General features: G+C 40.9%; 1 protein-coding gene across 1 annotated transcript in view; it reads left to right on the forward strand.

Annotated features, from left to right (window-relative positions):
* The first annotated feature begins 3,011 nt into the window (after nucleotides 1–3,011).
* The window catches only part of NUP93 (nucleoporin 93kDa), a 78,640-nt gene continuing 60,865 nt past the window's right edge, over nucleotides 3,012–20,786 (forward strand). The window contains 2 exon segments of the mRNA XM_009320824.1: nucleotides 3,012–3,190; nucleotides 3,738–3,855. Of these exon segments, the coding sequence (XP_009319099.1) occupies nucleotides 3,012–3,190; nucleotides 3,738–3,855 (297 nt within the window).

Below are 20,786 nucleotides of genomic sequence, written 5' to 3' on the forward strand. Positions count from 1 at the left end.
GTGGCACTGTATTGGTCCATCAGCTATTCTGAACGTAGTGGGTGAGGCTTTCCTTCTCCCCTGTGAAGTCTTCCTCCTTTTTTCCAAAGCACTGGAAAAATCTAAATTTTTTTAGTCTGTTTCTCAAAGTTAGTTAATTAGATGACACAAAGCCTGTCAGTATGTGAAGTACAACAGACGCTTGCGCACGCATTGGAGTATTTCAGCTTTGCGTCTTTCTGAAGCCAGTAGAGTAAAACGTTCATCGTGGCCATATTTGGAGCATAATAGCTGTGGCATTCTGCATTAGATAGCATCGTAGTGCTCTTGAGGAGTTTCTAGGGGTTTTTAGGTAATAAGTCTATTCAGACTGATTATAAATGACGATTTAAGAAACCTGTCATCATCTTTTCTAGTTTCTTTTTGGCTTAAATCCAGTCAACTTGTACAATATATAGTGTTTATTTGTGGTTTCAAATGTTGGGGAAACATTAAACTGGGGTTTAATGGAATAGTAGTCTAATGCAGCAGCTTCTATTGATAAGTCATCAAAGCTGTCTTACAGAAGAGCCTTTTCAGTCCTGGCTTTTAGCCCAAGGTCGATCTGGTTTCGCAGAAGTTAGTTTAATTTCTGATGTATTTTCTTTCCCTTAGGTGTCAGTTGTTGCTCCTTCCCCAGCCAGACATGAAAATCTGCCATCGCTCTGCTCGTTACTGTGGTAGCAGTTTCCATCTTGCACAGCAGCATTAAGAGTCAGACTGCAGTCTCTTGAATGCAGTAAATTCTGTCAGGGTGGAGACGAAGTTGTTCATGCTGTTACTTAGTCTAAATATTTGAATTCTGTCGCTTAGAAAAAGCTGTTTAATGTTGGCTCTTTAGATAAGTTTTGAGCTGTCATTTCCAGTGCGTGGTTATAATCGCAGGTAGTTTAACTCGCTCCAAAATAACTAGCTTATTCTATATTTGCTGAATTCACTTTAATCTCACAGAGTTGTTGCAATTGTCCTACATCAGCAAATTTATGGAACAGACCTTATATGGTATTGACGTGGAGTCTGTGGCTAAAAAGTGCAGGTTTGGGAGCAGTTTCATAGTGCACTGATTCTCCATGCTTTTGATTTCAGTGCTCTCTGAGAAGTTAGTGCCTTCTTATGCTCCCGACTTTTTACCTCGTTGGTAATGAAAAGAGGAAGTGGACCGGATCAGAACAAATCAGGCTGAATTCTGTGCTGTTCTTGCAGTCGCTGCTCCCGGAGGATCTGATCGCCGCCTTCTTAACTGTACGGGAGTGTGGCTGTTCTGGTCAGTGTCTGCCAACAGAGGCTGCTTCTGGCAAGGGTGCACCTGAGTTATCGCAAGTAAACACTGGAAAGATGTTCAGTACTGCATTGCAGGGCATGAAACTGCTTATTTCCACCGCCACCCCCTCCCCGTTCCCCTCCATCTCGGTGGCACGCTAATCTGCTCAAACAAATCCAGTCTCTGCTATCTCACCTGATTAACAAGTCGGTGCAAATGTGATCGCTGCCTCCCCCAGTAGCTCCCAGCTCTCCAGAAGTGGGTGGGGAGTGCTTGTGAAATTCTCCATTCCTGGATGCCGCCTGTTGGGGTTTGTCCTGGCACCCAGGCAGTAGAGATCAGTTTCTCTCTCTAATTGCATATGTCTGAATGAATCATCATGCAGTGCTTTTAAATCACTTGCCTGGACAGATGAAAGCAGTGCTATTGCCACTGGTGGTTGTACCTGGGAATGGTGATGAGACTGAGAACATGAGGAATATTAAAATTGTACTGTTAATGCCTTTGGTATGGTTGAGGGGTACCAAGAAATACTTGAATCGCAGGCTATTTTTGGTTTGTAAAAATGCCCTGTTTTCTTCTTGGTGGGCTTCCTTCAACCAGATAGCTTCCAGTGTTTTTACTTTTGAGTAAGTGATAAAGAGCTGGAATTAATGCTTGAGATCTGGTTTGTCTTATTTGATCCCAGACACTTTGGGTTAGGGTGGAAGTGCTATGAGAGAGAGATTGTACTGGAGATTCCCACGTCTGTAGGACCATCCAGCAAGACTAGATTTCTATGATCTTCTCCTGTGGCTTTACAGAGGTGCCAGGTGCTCGTAGCATGTAGCTGATTTAGCTGCAAATCATGGATTTGGTGCATAAATTTGAGGGTTTGGGTTTCATATTTCATTAATGTGGACACCGTTGCAGCGATGTGTTTTTTCCACATGGATCCCAAGCATGTACATTTTTGTCCCTTCTGTAAAAATAACAGGCTCCATTCTGAATTTGGAACTGCACGATGCACCAAGGACCTTATCTGTTACAGCCCTTGCCTTTTGCTGTATGGTTTCTTTAACTGTTCTCTCATTTGGTTTATGCCAGCAGTTCTCACAAACACTGGAAAAACTTTCTGTGTGCATCAGTTAGACGCACACCTTTTACAGTGGAACAACATGTACATATTTCTTTTGATTTTGGGGGTTAATGACATGGGTTAACACATTGTAATAGATGGCTAGTTGTGGCTGTCTATGTACAAGCTCATCTGTTTTGCTGTTAATTTAACCTCATGTTAAGATTGTGTTTTCAGCCCTCATATATACATATATATCTATGCATGCATATGTTTGTCTCCATTTTTAATATATATATTAAAAATATATATATGCAAGTAGTTTATAGCTAAATTAACACCAAATTCTTCACAGGGACTTCTCTGCTTTCACTCTCCTTTGTGTCAAGGCAATACATGAACTGTCATACGGCATCTGCATCCCGCTTCTGACAGGTCCATAGATCTGCCTTAAGAGCATAGTTCTGCAAGGCAAAGCTCTCTGAGACCACTTGAAAGTATCCGCTTGATATTTAGCGCTTGGGGAAAATGGGCAGAAGAGTATCCTGTTCTAGAAGACCTGCTCTTGCTGGTCTGTCTGTGTGCCCATAGGTACAGAAACTGTTTATAGCTGAGCAAGAATTTCTCTCTTTCTTTGAAGGTTTCTCTGCATCCTGAGTGAAACCTGCAACAGAGATGGATACTGAAGGCTTCGGAGAGCTTCTCCAGCAGGCAGAACAGCTTGCAGCCGAGACAGAAGGTATCTCTGAGCTACCTCATGTAGAACGCAATCTGCAGGAGATCCAGCAGGCTGGGGAGCGCCTGCGTTCCCGCACTCTGACCCGCACTTCCCAGGAGACTGCAGATGTTAAGGCGTAAGTATGGAGCACCGGCATTGGAAACTCTATGCAGAGGACAGAAGCTGTTTACGGGTTTGGTTTCTAACGTGTGGGGAGTCTTGCCAGGAGGACATGCCTGGGAGAAACAGAATGACTGCAGAGTTGTGTTTTGCTGTTCTCCCATTTTCCTACTTACAAAAAAAAAATAGTAATGGAAGGATTACTACTGATTACTGAAGGAGCTGCTGTCTCTGATTGCAGGCACTAAAGCCAAAAAGTGCAGTACTGTGTTCTGGCCGCTGCTGAAGACATTTACTAACATGCTATAGAATTTTTCTATCTGGAAGGACTTGGCAGCTGTGCAGTACTGCAGTGGAACAGCAGAAGGAGCTCAGCAGGGCTGAGGTGGTTAGGTATACACACAGGGCTGTTCAAAGTTTGTTTTTTATGCAGTTTTCATAATGCAGCTGGGAGCACTGTCTGCACATGGCTAGCTGCTGACCTAAATATTGGCAATGAATTTGGGTTTAGAGTTCTGTCTGTTCAATACTAATTTCATACATGTACAATTTCTTCCTTATAGGTCTGTTCTTCTTGGCTCCAGAGGGCTTGATATATCTCACATTTCTCAGCGACTAGAGAGTCTAAGTGCAGCCACTACGTTTGAGCCTCTTGAACCTGTGAAGGACACTGACATCCAGGTAGGGGCATTTCTGACGTGTGAATTACACTGCCCTTGTAACTGCCATTCCTGTGTTGTGGTTCAAAGCTCTTCTAAGGCCATTGTGGAAATAGTCTTGCTCTGTGTTTAATTCACTGGCTAGAGGAAGTACAGAGGAGAGATGCTGCTTTCAATGGTGAAAAATGTTTGAGTTAGCCATCAGAAGCAGTATTAAGTACCAGACTGGCAGAAGTACTTTAGGTTCCACACTGTTGCTGAAGTGAAGAGGAACTACATACTTGCTGCCTTTGTGGAGCTGTCTCTGTTGGCTTTGCAAGCCTAAATTGCACAGGGATACCTCTCCCTCATAGTTTTGAGACCTGTTTTTTATGTCTGATTGAAAGAACACGTGGAACCGCTTGGCAATTTTGAGGTGTTGGAATAGGGGGCATTTAAGTCAATATGGAAAAGAGGTGAGTACAGCTTTTTCTTTCACTGTATCTCGATGTCATAACCTTGTCTTCGTGGTAGACTGACTTAGCCGTATTTCTTATGCTTTGCCAGCGTGATTTAATCTTGTAAATCTTCCTGTAGATCATCTCCCCAGGTGTCTTAGAAATTAATGTGACCCATCTATTTTTGCTTTATGATAGTTGCCTGCCCTTGTGGAATATCTTTCTTCGTGATGAAGAAATCTGTGGTATTCATTACTCAGTTAAGAGCTAGGTATGGAATTGATGTTGTGAGTTGCATTGAAGACAATAGTCCGAATTACTGGTTAATCATTTTGAAGCTTATATTCTCTCTCCTTACTGGCAGATGGCTAAATTAGGAGGTTCAAAAGAGTTGTAAGCTCTTCTTTTTTGCAGAGGTAGTATGCCTTAAATTACTTAACTTCAGAAGGGGAAGGGAGGCCTGTGAAGAGTTACCCCATTTTGTCTCTGGTATGTTTTATTTAAGTAATTTGGTGCCATCCGTTTCGGGTGGAGGGGCTCTTAGTCTAGTCTCATTCTAGTGTTAGGAGCCCTGTGGTCTCCTCTCTTCAGTCAGATTGACTTAATTCCCTGTTCTCTAAGGACGATAGCCTTTCCAGTAGTAGTGGTGTGTGCCCTGGGTCCCGTAGCAAGGAGGTGTTTCCTTGCAGGGCAACAGTACTCCTCCGTGTCGGGGCTGCCTTCAGCCCTCTTGGGCTGGGAACGCAGCGGGGTGAGTGTGTGCGTGAAACCAAATACTCGGGGCACCTAGCGTGTTTCTCAGATATGTGATTTCTTCTTGTGCCTTCGCACGTCTTCACCTTCTGGCGATTCCTAGCATATTTGGCTATCTTCTTTCACCCTCCCCAGGTGATTTTCCTGTCTTTTTCACTAAAAATTAGTGCACTCTGGAGACTGACCGTTGAATGATCATAGAGTGAGAGCTCTAAACCACTGGCACTGTTCACTTTCTGTCTTTTCTCATTTTATTCCTTTGTTCCAATTTCTGATGTTGTATTTCTAATTGGTGATGTTAAACTTGGTACATGTCTTCCTTGACCTCCATTCTGTCTAGATTTTTTCAAAACTCTTCCCTTTTTTTTGTTTACTGCTGTTAATTCTCTGCTGATTTCTGGTGTTTCTCCTTTCTCCTTTAAGAGCAATCTTATTGTAGATTCTCAAGCCCAGAAGCAGTGGAGCTCTTGACTCTTTGGATTCTGAGATTTGTGGCATATGGGAAAAATGGATAGGACTGCGTAATACTCACATTTTACTTTATTTTACTGGTCACCTAAACAAAAAGTGAAAGCTTTCTTCTTTCTTAATTATACCAGATCTCAAGGCCTTGTCATTTGATATGGTGATTCTGGTATATTCTGGTCATGATCTCAGTATATTTTTTTTAATGACCCATGTCAATATTTGAATGTTTTTCATTAGAATGCATTTATTTCTTTAAAAAAGGAAGTGTGTAAGTTTGAATACATGGCAGTTGACATTATGGACTAAGCTTGCTATAAACTATTAAAATTAATAAATAAAAATAAGCCTATTTATTTTTTAAACAAAAAAGTGACAGATGAGATTTCTTAATTGGAAAAGTTTGAAGGATGTGGAGGAGGTTTTTTTTAAATATCTTACCACCTGAAATCAAGATATTTTCAACCATGCTTAAATAAATGTGGTATCTGAGACCCATTGATTTCAACTCCAGGTGATTTCTGTGGGAACTGGGTACTTACCTTGCATAGGCATTCTTGAAAGTTTCTTAAATATTGGTCCATTTGCATGTTTAGGTGCTGAAATGCCTCTGTCTAGCCATCATTTTCAATCTGTCTTTTTGCTACTAAAGTTATGATTTCTTTTGGTCTCATAGGAGATACAATTTGAAATGCAAACATCTTGAAATACAAGCTGGATACTTTTTTCTTTATATAAGGCAGTTTAATTGACTGAACATTTTCATATGGTCTATTTCTCATAGGATTCTAGTCCATCCTAGTGGAGCTTGACATGAAGCACGTGTGTAAGTGCACGTGTAAATGTCATCTAGTAAATAAGAAATTTCTCATTCATTGTTTTCAAACTTAATAAAAATGTTTAAGATTCTGAATAAATACTGTGCTTTTTAAATAAGTTTATATTGTGAATCTAGATATAACTGTATTCTCCTGTTACGGAAAAGCTTCAAATTTAGCATAAAAACAATGGTTAATTGTAAATCAATGTTTAAATGGCCAAATCAGCCAATGAGATTCAGGCCTTCCTTTAGGAAGATGGCTAAAAAGTACAAATGAAAAGCAGGATTAAAATCAATAATTTAAATCAAAGTTCCCCGCTTGATGTTTTGAATCATGATTAACACTGGTGATTTAATCAGTGATCACTTTAATTTAAATCTAACTACTCATGTCTGAGGCCTAATACATGTGTGCTTTGAATCTTAAATTTTTTTTGCAGGCCATGTGCAGAAAACATTCATAGTACATTAGCTGAAACCGAGTTGCAATGGGAAGGTGCTCCATTTTTAGGTCATCTTGCAGGCACATGAGTACCATGTCAGTCTTAAATGTTTTGTCCCTGTTTGTTTTGCAGCTAACAGGTGTGAGGATTTCTGTGTTGTTTTGCAGAACATCCTCTGCTCTGTCTGAGGATATTTGCAGTCAAACCTCAAGCTGTCTGGCCGATGTCGACAACGGTCTGTGATCTGAAAGTAACTTGCTTAGAATGTGGACAAGTCTCTGCGCTCATCTGTAGGTTCTGGTACACAGTCATCGACAATAGGACCTTGTCCTTTCAGGGTAGTTCTTTATTAAGGTTTTGCTCTTAGTTACGTAAGAGGACCTTCGTGTTACATACTACTGACTGTCCTTTAGTTGGGTCTGTTAACCAGGTAGGTCGTAAAATTATTTGATGCTTTAGATAAAGATGTGCTACAAAAGCTTCTTCCTATGTTATTTTTTTTTTACACCTTCTGATGATTATGTCGGGATTTGTTTTCATTCTTCCTAGCTTATTAGTTTCATAAGGCTTCTTCAGGTTTGTTTTGTTTATTTTGGGCCAGATGTAGCTATCCCTTTACACTGTGTAGCATTCTCCTTCTGTAAGTTGCTCCCATTGTATCCTGGAAGGCAGTGTGCAGAATGATAAAAGGAAGGGATCTGGTTTATCGTTTTACAGGACTCTACCATTCCTCTGCTGTTAGTCAGTATTTACGCAGACATACTGGTAGGCTTTAATTCTGCGGATTGGGAAGAGCTGTTCTGTTCTGCATCAAGCCTGCACTTTCTAACATTACTATTACTCTTTTTTAACCAACAAAAACTTCTTCACAGTTAATTGTCAGTACTGTAGGCTCAGCTGTCCTCAGTCCTGTCTTTTCCTGATGCTCAGCACTTAACACTCACAAGCCTGCGTAGTTTGCAGCAAATTTGGTTAGCCTTCAATCCCATCTGAAACTTATTTGTCATTTGTAGATTCTTTAGCACTTTAATTATTCTTGGATATGTAGCATCCTTCAAGCTTCAGTTTTAGCAGGTAGTGTTATTAGTTCATAAATACTTTACAGCATCATTTCATTAAGAGGCTGAAACTTTTTTGAGATAAGCACCTGAAACCGCAAGTCTGTGCAGTCTTCCTCCCGGTAAAACTGTGGTGGGACTCTGCACTGGTGCAGCCCACGTACGCCGCAGCGCAGGACTAGGTGATGCCTCTGGAGGTGAATATGGGCGCCTGTGCCAGAGGCATAGACCTAATGCTTAGCCTTTGACTGTTGCAGTTGTGTGAAGGTTACAAATATGATTATATCTTTATTGCATGAATTTTAGGTTTCTGCTAACTTCTAAATTCTATCAAAGCTCTTGCAGCATGAAAATACTCTTTAGACTTCCTGCCATGTGCTCCCACATCGCTCCTTTGCATCCAGTGATTTCCCGACAGTTTGCTTGAGCTTCTCCAGCTTTCTTACCTAAAGTATTTACTTATTGTCTCTGTTCCTTCTTACATTGCGGTCTATTCTAGCAGCCTGTATGTGGGCAGCATAGGGAGATATATTAGAATCTAATCTCTCAAATGACAACAGACAGCACTGCAGAGGGAGAATTCCAGGAAATATCCCGTTTCTTTTAGAGAGAGTAAAACACAGCAAGAAAAATCAGAAGGGAGCATCCCAGGGCATGAAGTCCCAGGACGCTGATGCGAGACATTCAGAAAGTGTTAGGAGATTCTAGGAATTCACCTTAATAGAAGCCTCAGGTTGGGTTAACAAGCAAGAGGAACTTTCTGTACAGAATCTCTTTTAAATGGTACTCCATAGTGCTGACTAAGTAGTACACCAAATTGCAGCTCAATTAATTACCTGAATTATTTATCAGTTGTAAAATGTAGATTGCTTGCACATAAAAGGGTTGTGAGTCCAGGAAATGTCTTCCACTAGAGCATTAGGCCAGGAAGATTATGAAAAAGATTTTAAGCTTGCCACTAAATTATAGGAATTTGTATTTTTCCTTTCTCGCGTCAAAGACTGTGTTCTTAAATTGCATGCAATGCAACAAACACTTCTCACAGCCAATCCAGTTCATAACAATTCTTATGTCAAGAGTTTATAAAGATCAAGGTTTTCTTAAATTGTCAAAAAGCCTTATTGTGGCAAAATATTTTCAGAGTTGACTATGGTAGTTGAGTGATTCTTGATGTTCTTGATGCCATGTTTAGCACATAAATGCATGTTGGGGTTTTTTTTTTGTTTGTGGCTTTTAAAAATCCCAGGTAAGGGTTGATCATGCAAGCTGATATCTCAAAGATGGGGTATATGTGTATAAGCATACTACTGACGTTCTGTTCAGAAAAGGTATTTCTTCACTCTTCCAAAGATACAAACTATGATGTCCTCTTCTTGTGAGCACTGTCATAGCAGACCTCTCTCAGGTCCCAGTGACGGCAGCCAGAGGAGAAATTAGTATGTGGAAAGGCTGCACTATTGTAACATGTAAGCCAGGACCTGGCGCTTGCACGTGTGCTGTTTGGTTTATGTATGGATGTCAGAGGAAGGTTTGGTGCTGCTCTAGTAAACTTGTTTGGGTACCTGGTAGGGGTTAGGTGCAGGATCAAGGTCTGATTTATACCTACTAAGGTAGTTTGACTGATTACAGTATACGTTATGCTTTACTGTGTGCTTTGTGTTTTGGACATGTCACGATGGCTTGATACTAGATTTAGTCCCCCCGTATGCTTGTTTTGAAATGTCCAAGCCCAAAGTCATGGTGGTAACTTTAAGAAATGGTGTTGCTCTCGCTTCTAAGGCTTGGTCCAGCTCTGTGCAGATCTGTGAAATAGGTGCTCGAAATGGACACGAGCTCTCCTTGCATACGTTGCTTATCTGCTTAGAAAGTTTGAGATGAAGTCCTGACTCCGTTACACTGAAGGAAAATTTTGTTGAATTATCTCATTTGTACAACAGTTTCACCTTGGCTTCTGATCTAGGCAGAACTGAAATTAAAGGTTGGAAATCAGGGTTTGGTTTTGATTTCTGGGTGTGGATGTTCAGAGTACTGACTGAGTAGCTCTCTGGAGGTCTAGATACAGAAGTAAGAGCTTTTATCTAAATGAGGGCAGAAGGTTAGACTGAAATCTGTCCAAGTGGCAACTGAGGCAGACTGAAAAACTTGAAAATATCCCAGCTACTTAATTCAGAGTACCATCAACAGGCTTTGTATCAAAGGCAGCTTTGACTTCTGTTTTAGCGTTGGTAGAATCTGGGTCCCAGGACGCTCGCCCCAGCACTGTACGTTCTGTTTGTGTGTGTGTATGCCTATGACTCATAATTATAAAACGCTTACTCTGACATCAGGTACCAAAAGGGTGCATTATTCAACCAGTGAGCTCTTACTGCTATTTTATATTACCATTTGTGATATGCTTTGTGGTATCTGCTAGAATAATACCAAAGCCTGTGGTAATCTACTAGAGTGTAACTAAAATCAGAGTTTATAAATGGAAATGCTGACACAACCTTAAAGGGGCAACCTCAAGTGCTGTTCACCATCCATTGTTTGCATTAGCTTAGCCTGAAAATGCATTTTTCCTTTTGCAGATTTTGTCCTTTCCCATTTGCCAAACATTGATTTCTCCCCCTCCAAGTCCTTCAGTTCTAATGGAGCTTGAAATTAAGGTGGCTTTATTTTTCTGTCGCTTCCTTGTTCACCCTAATCGATGGTGCCAGCACAGCTGTGGGGACCTTTTAACCATTGCAGGGCCAGGACAGTGAATGCAAGACGGCAACCTTCTACCTTGTTTTTTTAGGGTCAGTTGTTAGCCGTTGGTTTCTTTGCATTGCTGCAGTCCGAATGGAAAAATAGTATTTGCAGTCATAGTTGTGAATTCTTCAAAAGCTGTAGAAATCTTGTGCTCCAAAAATACCTGTCTACAAAGGTTCTCAGAAGTCTCTTTTTTTTTCCCTCCTGTTACCAGTGCATGCTAGTATCAAACCCTACTGTCGTCTTTGTCTAGGTTGTCTCATTGATTTCATTCAGGATTTGACCCTTAATGTATACGTCTAGGCATGTAAATTAAGAATATAAAGATCCTGGTAATTAAATGTGGCTAGAGGCAGTTTTAACACAATTGAAGAAAGCAGTGATGTGGAATGAATACATATTTTGACATGCAGCAAATGGAGTTAAGGGATGTGGACCTTAGAAATATAAATGACAGAAACTTCCTCATCTCATCTCTGATGTGTTTGCATGTCGCCCTTCTTTTAAGTAGGGGTTTATGTAAAATTGGTACACGTTAAAGGAAAACTGCAGCCTGTCTGTGGCTCTCTGCTGGGTGATGAGACTTGCAAGGGCTTCTGCAGCACGCAGCCTTGGCGAGGCAGCCGGGGGTTCGGTGGCCTGTCTGCCGCCGCCCTGACACTGATAGTCTCCCAGGGCCCCTCTGAATGAACAGGTTGGCCCCGAGCCTCCCAAGGCCTGTGCTGATCAAAGAATGCCCTGGGAAATGCCAAGGTGTGCGTAGGCTGGGATGTGAAAGCGCCTTTTGGCATCAGGTGGGTGAGCGAATAACACTGTATAAAAAGAGGCGGCTAAGGGGGGCAGGGAAAAGAAGCCCAAAAAATGGGGAATGTATTTGGGGTTTTTGGGTGTTATTTTTTTGCTTGTCACTTTTTCCCCTCACATGCTTAGTTTACATCTAAGCAGCAGTTTTCTCTAGTTTTCGTTAATGGCTTAATAGCATGATTTAGTAGTGCAGTTTTAAATTACCCTGGCCTTATTAACCTTAAAAACAAACACGTGCACACACACACACCCACACACACCCCCTGAACCCCAAACCGTGGCACATTTAATGTAGAATATTCTATGGCGTTTCGTTAGTTGGCCAGATTACAGTCACTCAATAAATGCTGTGATACTGAATTATTTTAAATTTCTTTTGTTTGCTTGGTTGCATGCTAACGGGATTAATTATGTGGTGATCTTCCGGTTCATCATGGCTCTGATCATGGATTCCTAACCCTAGTGGGTTAGCAACAGGGAGAGAAGAGACATGACCTGCCTTTCTCTCTCATTATGGGTAAACAAGAGAGTATGAAAGGGACATTTCAAAACTTTATGCTAATGCAAGGTCATGAGATGGAAAAATTGGGAACTCTTGTTCTAGTAGCTATGTTTATTGATCTATTTAAATTCTGCTGTGTCCTGGCACATTTTATATTTCCTGTCTGCTTAATCCAGATATGTTCTTTGCATCTTAAATAGGTACGACTGTAGACTTTTAATAAACATCTTTGACGTATCTATCATAAACATTTTAAAACAGAGACCAGATTTTGAGTTATAATGCTTGACTTCATTCCCCCTCTCCCCTTTTTTCCTCCTTACGCTGCGTAGCTCTGCCCTTTGATGGAAATTGTTCCAATTCCCAATTGAATGTTAATTTGTACCCCCATGAAGGGGCGAATACGGTATAAAAGGCAGTTTGGAGATCACATATCCAAAATGCAGCCTCTCTTGTGCTGAGGCGTAGACATCTCTCCTTCTGTCAGTAGCATTGCAGGACCCTTTAAAGCACCACATGTAGCTGAAACTCTAGAGCAAACCTTGGCTGGTGGGATGTGATTGTCTGAGTCAGAATTTCACCGAGACCCTGCTTGGAGCAGTGTTCCTATTGCAAGAAGTACTGTGGGATTATTAATGACTTTCAGGATCCGTGTTGCATCTTACCAGGAGGACGGCACTTCTGGCAGCGCGGTACCTCTTAATGTCATGCCGTCCCATTAATTTAGTGCTCGCTGGGGTCTTGTATTGACTGCTGACCTAGACAGTGTGTGCTCAGCATGTGCAAATGAACTATTGGAATTAGTGTTTTCACGGTGCTGGAAAAATTTAGTAGAATGGTTTCATCTCTGTGGTTCTACAGATTGGTGAGAAGCAGCAATGCTGAGATGCAAATTTTTGCAACCTGGCAATTGGCCAGCTCCACGTATTGCGTGATAGAGCAATTACTTGGGCTAAAGAGATGGTTTTATTTATTTATTTGAGGCTCAAATGTAGCTTTTGCAAAGCACCACTCCATTTTGTTTTGTAAAATATTGATATTTCCATCAATTTTGAAACCATTACAAAGAAAGCATAGAATTTACAGGAGAGGATTTGGAGATTTCCAGTACCTTGATTATAGCTCTGAAATAAAAGATCTGCAGGGCTGCGCTGGAATTTAACAGTGGAACTGGTTGTACACAGAAGTGAACCCAATTCATCTTTGTCGCATTTAAGGGGAAAAAAAAAAAAGGTGACAAATTAACAAGAAGGTAAACTAGGTTTCTAAAATGTTAACAGTATTTTAGATAGTAACAGTGTAAGACCACAGTTTGGAGGGGTTTTTTGTTTGGTTTTTTTTTTAATGTATTTATTTTTGAAGTAATCCTGTTCTTTCCTGCGTGGACCATGGTACGTCCTTCTAGTGCCTCCGGGAATTGGAAACGGAGACACTGGGCTTTGGGAAGCCCTGCTCGTAGCTGTGCAGAGGTCTTGTTGCGGGGACTTTCCACAGATGACAGAAGCTTTCAGTGCCAGTGTTGTGGTGGGTTAATGGATCTAAGCTATAGGTTTGGGATTGAAAAATGAACGTTTACCTATTTAAGTCAGTATGGCTTTTCAGTTCTTACTTCTGAAAAGGAGACTTAAAGAAAATTTCCCAGCTGCAATAGGAAAAAAAGAATTCTGATCTTCAGCAAACTTTTCTGAAATGGGACTTGGAGCTGACCTTTACGAGAGAGGTGAGTTTGTTACCTTTCTCCTGAACTGTTGTTTTTTCAGGGTTTTTTGCTAGTGTCTTTATTACTTAAGCATTGTCTTGAGCATCTTTCTCAACTAATCCCTTATGGTGCTGTGGGCTGTACAAAACAAATCACTGTTTCACAAGGGAAGTTTGTAACGTGAGCGGGCCAGACTGTCTCACTGAACTCCTGTGGTCACAAACAGCATAGAACCCTGGACGCCTTTCTAGCGAGGCTGTTCATGAAATCTATTAGGAAAAACCAGCAGCTGCTGCAGCTCTTGACTCCCTCCCCTCCTTTCAAGCCCCCCTAATTTACTCAGGCCTCTTGAAAGTGTTACTCCACTGATGAATTCCACCGGGGTTTATTACTAAACCATTTGTGTAATTTAGCAGTCTGGGAAAGGCCACAGGTATATTGTTGTGCATGCCCTCCTCTCCGCTGTAGTAATTAGACAGTTTGACTCCACATCCAAAAACTTAATCCTAGGCGTTATCAAGCTTTGGTTTAAAATAGTCACTAACTAATAAGTGTGTAAACTGTTTACCAATGCCTGGGCATCAAACGGTGGATGTACTTAAGCTCCCCCATGCAAAACAGCAGCCTGAAAATTTGGCAGTTTGCAGAAGAAGTGTTTGGGTTGTGTGTATGGATGTTTTTTAACTTTCCTTTTTGAAGTCAAAATGAATTCTTATTCCTGCCAAGATATGCTCCTGAAAGAAAGTTGCAGCCTTTTGAGGTGGAACTAAGGACACATGCATTTGCTTCACTCATTTAGATTTTTGGCACAACGTCTGTTCTCGCTGCCTCCTTTCTGTTTTCTTTCCTGTCCTTTATTTCTCATCTTCCACTCTTTTTTTTTTTCTTGCTCCAGTTGTATTTATTCCCTTTGCTTTCCTACTTTGGATTCATTTATTACTTCCTGCCCATTCTTTACTCAGGTCTGTGCTTTGACAATATTTTGGGTGCAAGAGGGTTATTTACTTACTTTGAGCTAAACCATTAAACTCCTGTTTAAACAAAAGCAGTTGTTTCAAAATGCCTCATGTTGGTTTTCCATGCACGTGGAAATGACAGAAAGAAGCTTAGGGAGATGAATTGGAAATTTTCTGTACCATTCCATTATTTGTATCTCAGCAAGCATGCAAGATGCATGGTGCTTCCACCAGAAAGGATCTACTTATGCAGCATTTTGAGCCACAGCTAACAGATTATTTTTTAACTTACTTGGAACAGCATACTTAATTGTTGCTTGGTAAAAATGGCTTGAGAAGGTTGGAGAGACCTAGTTTTAAAATAACTTTATAGGGAATAAAATAGCATGTTGCCAGCTTTTGTGACTGCAGAGCAAGTCTCTGTGGACTGTCCTTTTCAAGCACCAATTTCTGGATTATGTGGTATCTTCAGTGTTTGTTGTGGAGTGGAGGCGGGGAAGGGGAGAGAGGTTTTCTAACTTGTGGTATTTTTGAGGGAGCAAAGGGAAGGCTTGCCGGTGTTACGGGAGTGGTGTTCAAAGGCTGGTGAATGAGGAAAGACTGTGGTAAACATGTCAGTGCTTAATTTCAATTTCAGCAGCTTTATTAAACCTTTTTGAATGGTTCAATTGCCTATCCTAGACTTGAATCAGAGATGCAGGATTAGCTGAAACTAAATTTGTCATAGTTGATTTATTAGATCGGATTTGGGACACATCTATTCAGTTGCCTTTATGTGCTTATGACCAGCACCGGGTAATTCAGAGGAGAAACACTGACAAAGATCTTCATGGGGATATCTGCTTGCTTTATTAGGCTTCACCCTGTTCTCTAGTGGTTAGAGATTGGTTAAAACCCTGAAGCATGAGGGATAATAATTCTTTCCACAATTTTAGTGTTAAAACCAGCTCTAGATATTGTCAATATCCATATACATACTGAGTCAGTTTTTAATCCCATTATGTTTTTGGCCTTGCCATCTTCCTGTGGTAGTAAGTTCCACAATTCAATTACAGATTGTGTTAAAACTTATTTCCTTTTATTGGTTTTGAGCTTGGCATCATTTAAACGGACATCCTTTCCTTGTTGTTCAGACCTGTATGAACTGGATTTCTGGATCTGCCCTTTCTAGATCACTTATTTCGGAGACTTTTAAAGCACCTGGTCTTATTTGGTTCCTTTTTTAATGATATCCATCCCAAAAGTGTTGCCATCTCACCTCACATGAGGGGGTATACGCGCTTTTGCTAATTCCCCAAATCTGTCCTGCAGTTTTTCTTTTGAGGGTGGCTGTCCAGCTTACACAGTGTTCTTGATAAAGCCGCATCATTGTTTGGTTTCTCTGATAATAAAAGTTCAGTGTAGCCAAACTTGGTGTGAAAGGCAGAAGGAGGAATCTGTGAAGGATTTGATTTTAATCTCAGATAAGTGGGAGTGCACAGGTGGGGATACCGTACAGTATCATGACAAATCCTTATCTCTAAATGTGTTTGCAAGCCAGTAGGATTCTTCGGGCCAGATTCTAATGTATGAGAAAAGACATTTCTGAAGAGAAGTGGGGGAGGAAGTGGAGAGAGGAAAAAAAAAAAACCACCACATTTCAAATAGTGAGTGGGAATTGCATGTTATCTTCAGATCCTCTCAGCAGTAATTGATTTTGCCTGCTATGGTTACCATATAGTAACTCTGAAACATTCATTATTTCTTTCCTCTCCTGCCCCAAGGCTTGTAACAGAAAATGGCATGTTTAAATCCTTTTACTCTGTCTGTTAAGTAGATACAAAAACCTAAAGGCTTTAATGAATCTGAAATAAGCACTAATTCAGTAGTCAAAAGACCCACCATTGTCTTGACTAAAAGAGACCATGCCCATCTTGAGGTCCTAGTGAAAGCTAAATGGTAGAAGCTGGATGCAAAGACCCACCTCGCTGTGGAATTAGACATTTGGCACTGTACTCTGGTTTTTTCATAGAACTAACCCTGCTATGTTTATCTCCTTATTTCCTGTCTAGCTTGATTTAATTTTTCCAAGGTTAAAGATGGCTTATCCAGAAAATTTGCAGCTCATTTCTAATGGGAAGAAGCTCGATTACTCAGATACAGTGAATAAATATTGCTTCTCTTATTTTTGTTTTGCTATTTGACTTGAAGTTAATGTTTTGGTTTCATATTTGCTGGTAGGATGAAGTACATGATAGTGCTGTACATAATTAGTTAATGTGCTATGCTAAATGTTTTGTTGTTTGTCTGTGGTTTTGTACCCTCAGATGCCTTATTCTCTACCTTTTCTAATGTCCTCTTAATTTTTTTTTCCCTCTTCTGAGGAAAAACTTTGTCTTTGCAATGGCTTCTGTTTTTAATAAGCTTATGATTTAGTGAATTATGGAAATAGGCACGCAAGGTGGACACCTCCTCTGGCTTGTTCCTGGAAGGGGGGGGGGAGCTGAGCTGGGAAAGGATTACCATCAATTAGTTGTGTAATATCTTTGGCTAAGAGTTGATCTGTAACTTGTCACTCGGTTATATTCCTGTTAGTCACTGTAGCAGAATTGTTAACTCCTTTCCTTCTTTCCTCTGGGTTACTGTATTTGCTTGCTTTCTCCTTGCTCTGCCTGAGCCTTTTGCATTTTCTTTCAGAGGAATATCTCCACATGTAAGGTGTGTTATGCTGTGTCATTTGAAAGCTGTCAGAAGGCAGCTAGGAACCTCTAGGCCTTCTCCTGCCCCTTTGTTTATGGTAGGTCCACCGAGTCAGCGGGGCAGTCCTCTGTGTGAAAAGAATCCGGGGCTTCTTTTGAAGGCTGGCTGGTTCTTGCTGACATTTAGGCGTGCTGGGTTTGGGGAGGAGACATTACATGTGAGTCCATCCATCCCGAGGAATGCCAGAAATGGCATGCCTTTTGCAAAGCATCACCAGGAAAAAAGAAGCAAGTTTTGCTTTTCAGTCAGAAGTTATCCCTATAATAAACACCCAAAGCTAAGCTTTGTGGAGAAATAATATCCTTTTGCAGCAGAATAGCAGAACAGATCTCCTTCCAGCAGTAAAATGAGCATCAGGGGATTGAATCTGCAGTCTGTCTTAAAGGGCAGGATTTAGTTGTTTGTCTCAATAGATCTATCTTCTCTTGGTTATAGGTTTGCTCTGTTTGTCTCACAAGATTTCTTCCTCAAACTATTCTGCATTCATTGCCTCTTAAGAAGTGCCTGTAACATTTTCTCTCTCTGAGATGAAATACTAATTTCCAGCCCATATATTATGTATTAGCAATGCATCCTGGCAACAAACGTTGCTTGAAACCACATACTCTGAGAGGAAGGTGGGAAGCACAATTCAAAGACTCATGTCGTTGCAGAGACGGCTCAGCAGAACATGTTGCATGTGGGAAGTGCCCTTGTGGATCCAGAGAAGGTTCATCTTGCCACCTTGGAGGAGTTTCTAAATCCATTGATTTTATGCAGACCTCCGAGGTGGATCCTTTTGCCTTTAGCACCCCTGGTTGTTGTCATCTACAGGAAAGAACACACCTTGGCACTGGGAATATGCAAATCCAGCGTTTGTCTTGTTGGCTGGATGGCTACAGCCGTCTCGCACCAAGGAAGGTGGTGTAAGCTCTTCCCCCGTTTCTCTAAAGCCCATATCCTTTACATGAATATACTGTGCAGAAGATGTTCTTTGCCTGGTCCATGGCCACATGTATCTCAGTTTGTAGAAGCAAGTGTTTAACTGGCTTCTTGAAAGAGAATTTTTCTCTGATACTTTATATGGACCTTACCATGGAAACTTTGAAATTAGGAGTCAGATGCTGAAGCAGAAGGACAGCCACCACTTACAATGGAAATGGTTTTTACTGGCACTATTTTGTATGCTGATTAATTGACTTTAAGCAAGTTAAACAGGCAAAGGCTCACTTTTGCACTGCATCTGGTGCAAGAGTTATAATCTGGTTGTACATGCCACTGAAGAGCATAGATAGCCAGGCAGGCTGCGCCTTCGCATTAGTGAGCCTCTTTTTGTGGTGTCAAAGGCAATGGCTTGCTTGACTTCATCCTTTCTCTAACTGAAGTTCCAGAGTGATAAATTGAAAACTATCATGACCAGTATCCTGTACCTATCTGCCTTATATAAAATGTATGCAGTAGACAGTGAAATTGAATCGCTGTCACGTGTGACTAAAGAAAAGGGCTTTTTGTTTCTTTCACAATATATTTTTCAGCAAGTGTTGCAATTTATTTTTGTAAGCTGAATGTGTAGTTAATGCACTTCCCTGAGAAGTTGAGGAGTTCTGTTAAATGTGTGAATTCATAGAGGCTTTTGTTCTCAGGCAGGGTAGGTAGGACCTCAGGGTTTAAACGTAACTCCTGAGCTTATTGATCTACTTTACTCCTTCCCCTCCCCCCCATCTTGAAACAACCCTTTGCTACAGTTACAGCACCAGATCTCTGGCCTTGCTGTGTAGTATTGACTAATTGCCTTTTAAAAAAAAAAAAAAAAAGAACTTACAGCTTGTAGAACAAATCGGGAGTGACACCGTATCAGCATCAGGAGTGGCAACCTCTTCCTCTGATGGAGAGGCCTCCACGTGGTCACACAGTAATGCTGCTTAGAGTAAGGCTGATGGCACTGAAAAGTGCCAGATCTGAAAGGCTGAAGTACTGGCCTTTCTAGTACTATTTGTGAAAGCAGCGCAGTGTATTAATAAATTTAGCTTTTGTTGATGGGCACAGCTTCACTGTCTAAGTCTTGTTTACTCAGACTGACAGTTTCACAGCTGATGCCTTTGGATTACTCTTCCTGGGCCATCAGGAGTGTAAATGATTCAAGTGCAGCGCTACCCTTCAAAGTGTTTGTCTGAAAGCAGTGTCTTTTGATACACCGTGGTACATTCTGACTGAGTAATCTTATCTGTGGGATCATCAGAGCTTCCTTTTGCATTAATACCAAAGATTTAGTTGCTTGTTACTTCTGATAGCCCAGCAAAACTAAAACTGTTAAGGAAGAGCTGTCTCGCATTCCTTGTTTTTTGGGTTTGTTTTGGGGTTTTGTTTGTTTTTACTATTAATCTCTTGAAGGACTTGCTACTAGGAGCATCTGCTGAACAAGCTATTGCTACCAGTAGGAGAAGCAAAACTCTGCAGATGTCAGATGCTATGTCACATGTCTGTGGTCAGTGGTTAGATGTGTTTATTACAAAAAAACTTAGTGATTCTTAGAATGTAGGTGTTATTGAAATATCTTTTAACAGAGGTTTTAACTTTATTTTCAAGAGAACCTTAGCTGTTGTGGAGCACAACTACGCTGACAGGCCTCAGGTATAGAAGCAAAGGGAAATGAAGGCTGAAATAGGAGCAGGTTCTGCTAATCAGTATTGAGTGTAACTGTGGAGAACTCAGGACTGGAATATCCAGCAGAGCTGCAATTCAATGGATTGAATTGTTAGAGCATGCAGCCAGGTGAGGTATTGGCAGTGCACATCTGCATAGCTTCTACCTCCATTTACAGCAACTTCTATCTCATTGAACACTGCATAGTTTAAAAGTAGGGGCTGGGCAGGGCAGCACAGGTAGTGACTAATAATAGGAAAATGTTGCCCTAAAATCTCATAATCATTACTTATATCAATGACTGGCAAGATATTTTTTCTATGTCAAGCTGAAACAATTAAGAGATGCAATTGCACATGGAATATCAAAATGCATTTGTCACTGTGCTTTGGCTTCTTGAGATTTATATTCAGATCTAAGCAAATACTAGTGTCTTCCATAGTTTGGAAGTGTCTAATGACAAATTACATCTTACATTATTTTACAGCACACATTGTGAGAACAGCTAAAATGGAGCCCAAGCATTTAGCTTTTGAAGCCCGAGGATGTAAATGAGATATAAAAATGGCGAGTGTTCTGGAGAGTTTTTGGTTTTGGGGGTTTTGGGGTTTTTTTTTGGGGGGGGAGGCAGGGAATTTAGAACAAGGTCTCATAAAGAACCAAGGATATAGGATTTCAGCGCTTAAGCTTTATCCATTTGTACTTGCTGACTGAAAGCAGCACATTCAAAACAAACCAGCAAACAGTCAGATGTGCTGTGGATGAGCAGGGAATGGGGTTTTGTTCAGAGGTTCCACAGGACAGAAGGAAGAAGGGAATGTCTGTTACAAACTTTGAAAGCAAGCGGCTGAAATACGTTCCAAGAGTATTTTGGAGCAGGAGTGCCAGTTTAAATATTTATGCAGTGTTTTATTGCACTGAT

This window comes from Pygoscelis adeliae, unplaced genomic scaffold (assembly GCF_000699105.1).
Source record: "Pygoscelis adeliae isolate BGI_AS28 unplaced genomic scaffold, ASM69910v1 Scaffold63, whole genome shotgun sequence".
Taxonomy (NCBI): Eukaryota; Metazoa; Chordata; class Aves; order Sphenisciformes; family Spheniscidae; genus Pygoscelis; species Pygoscelis adeliae.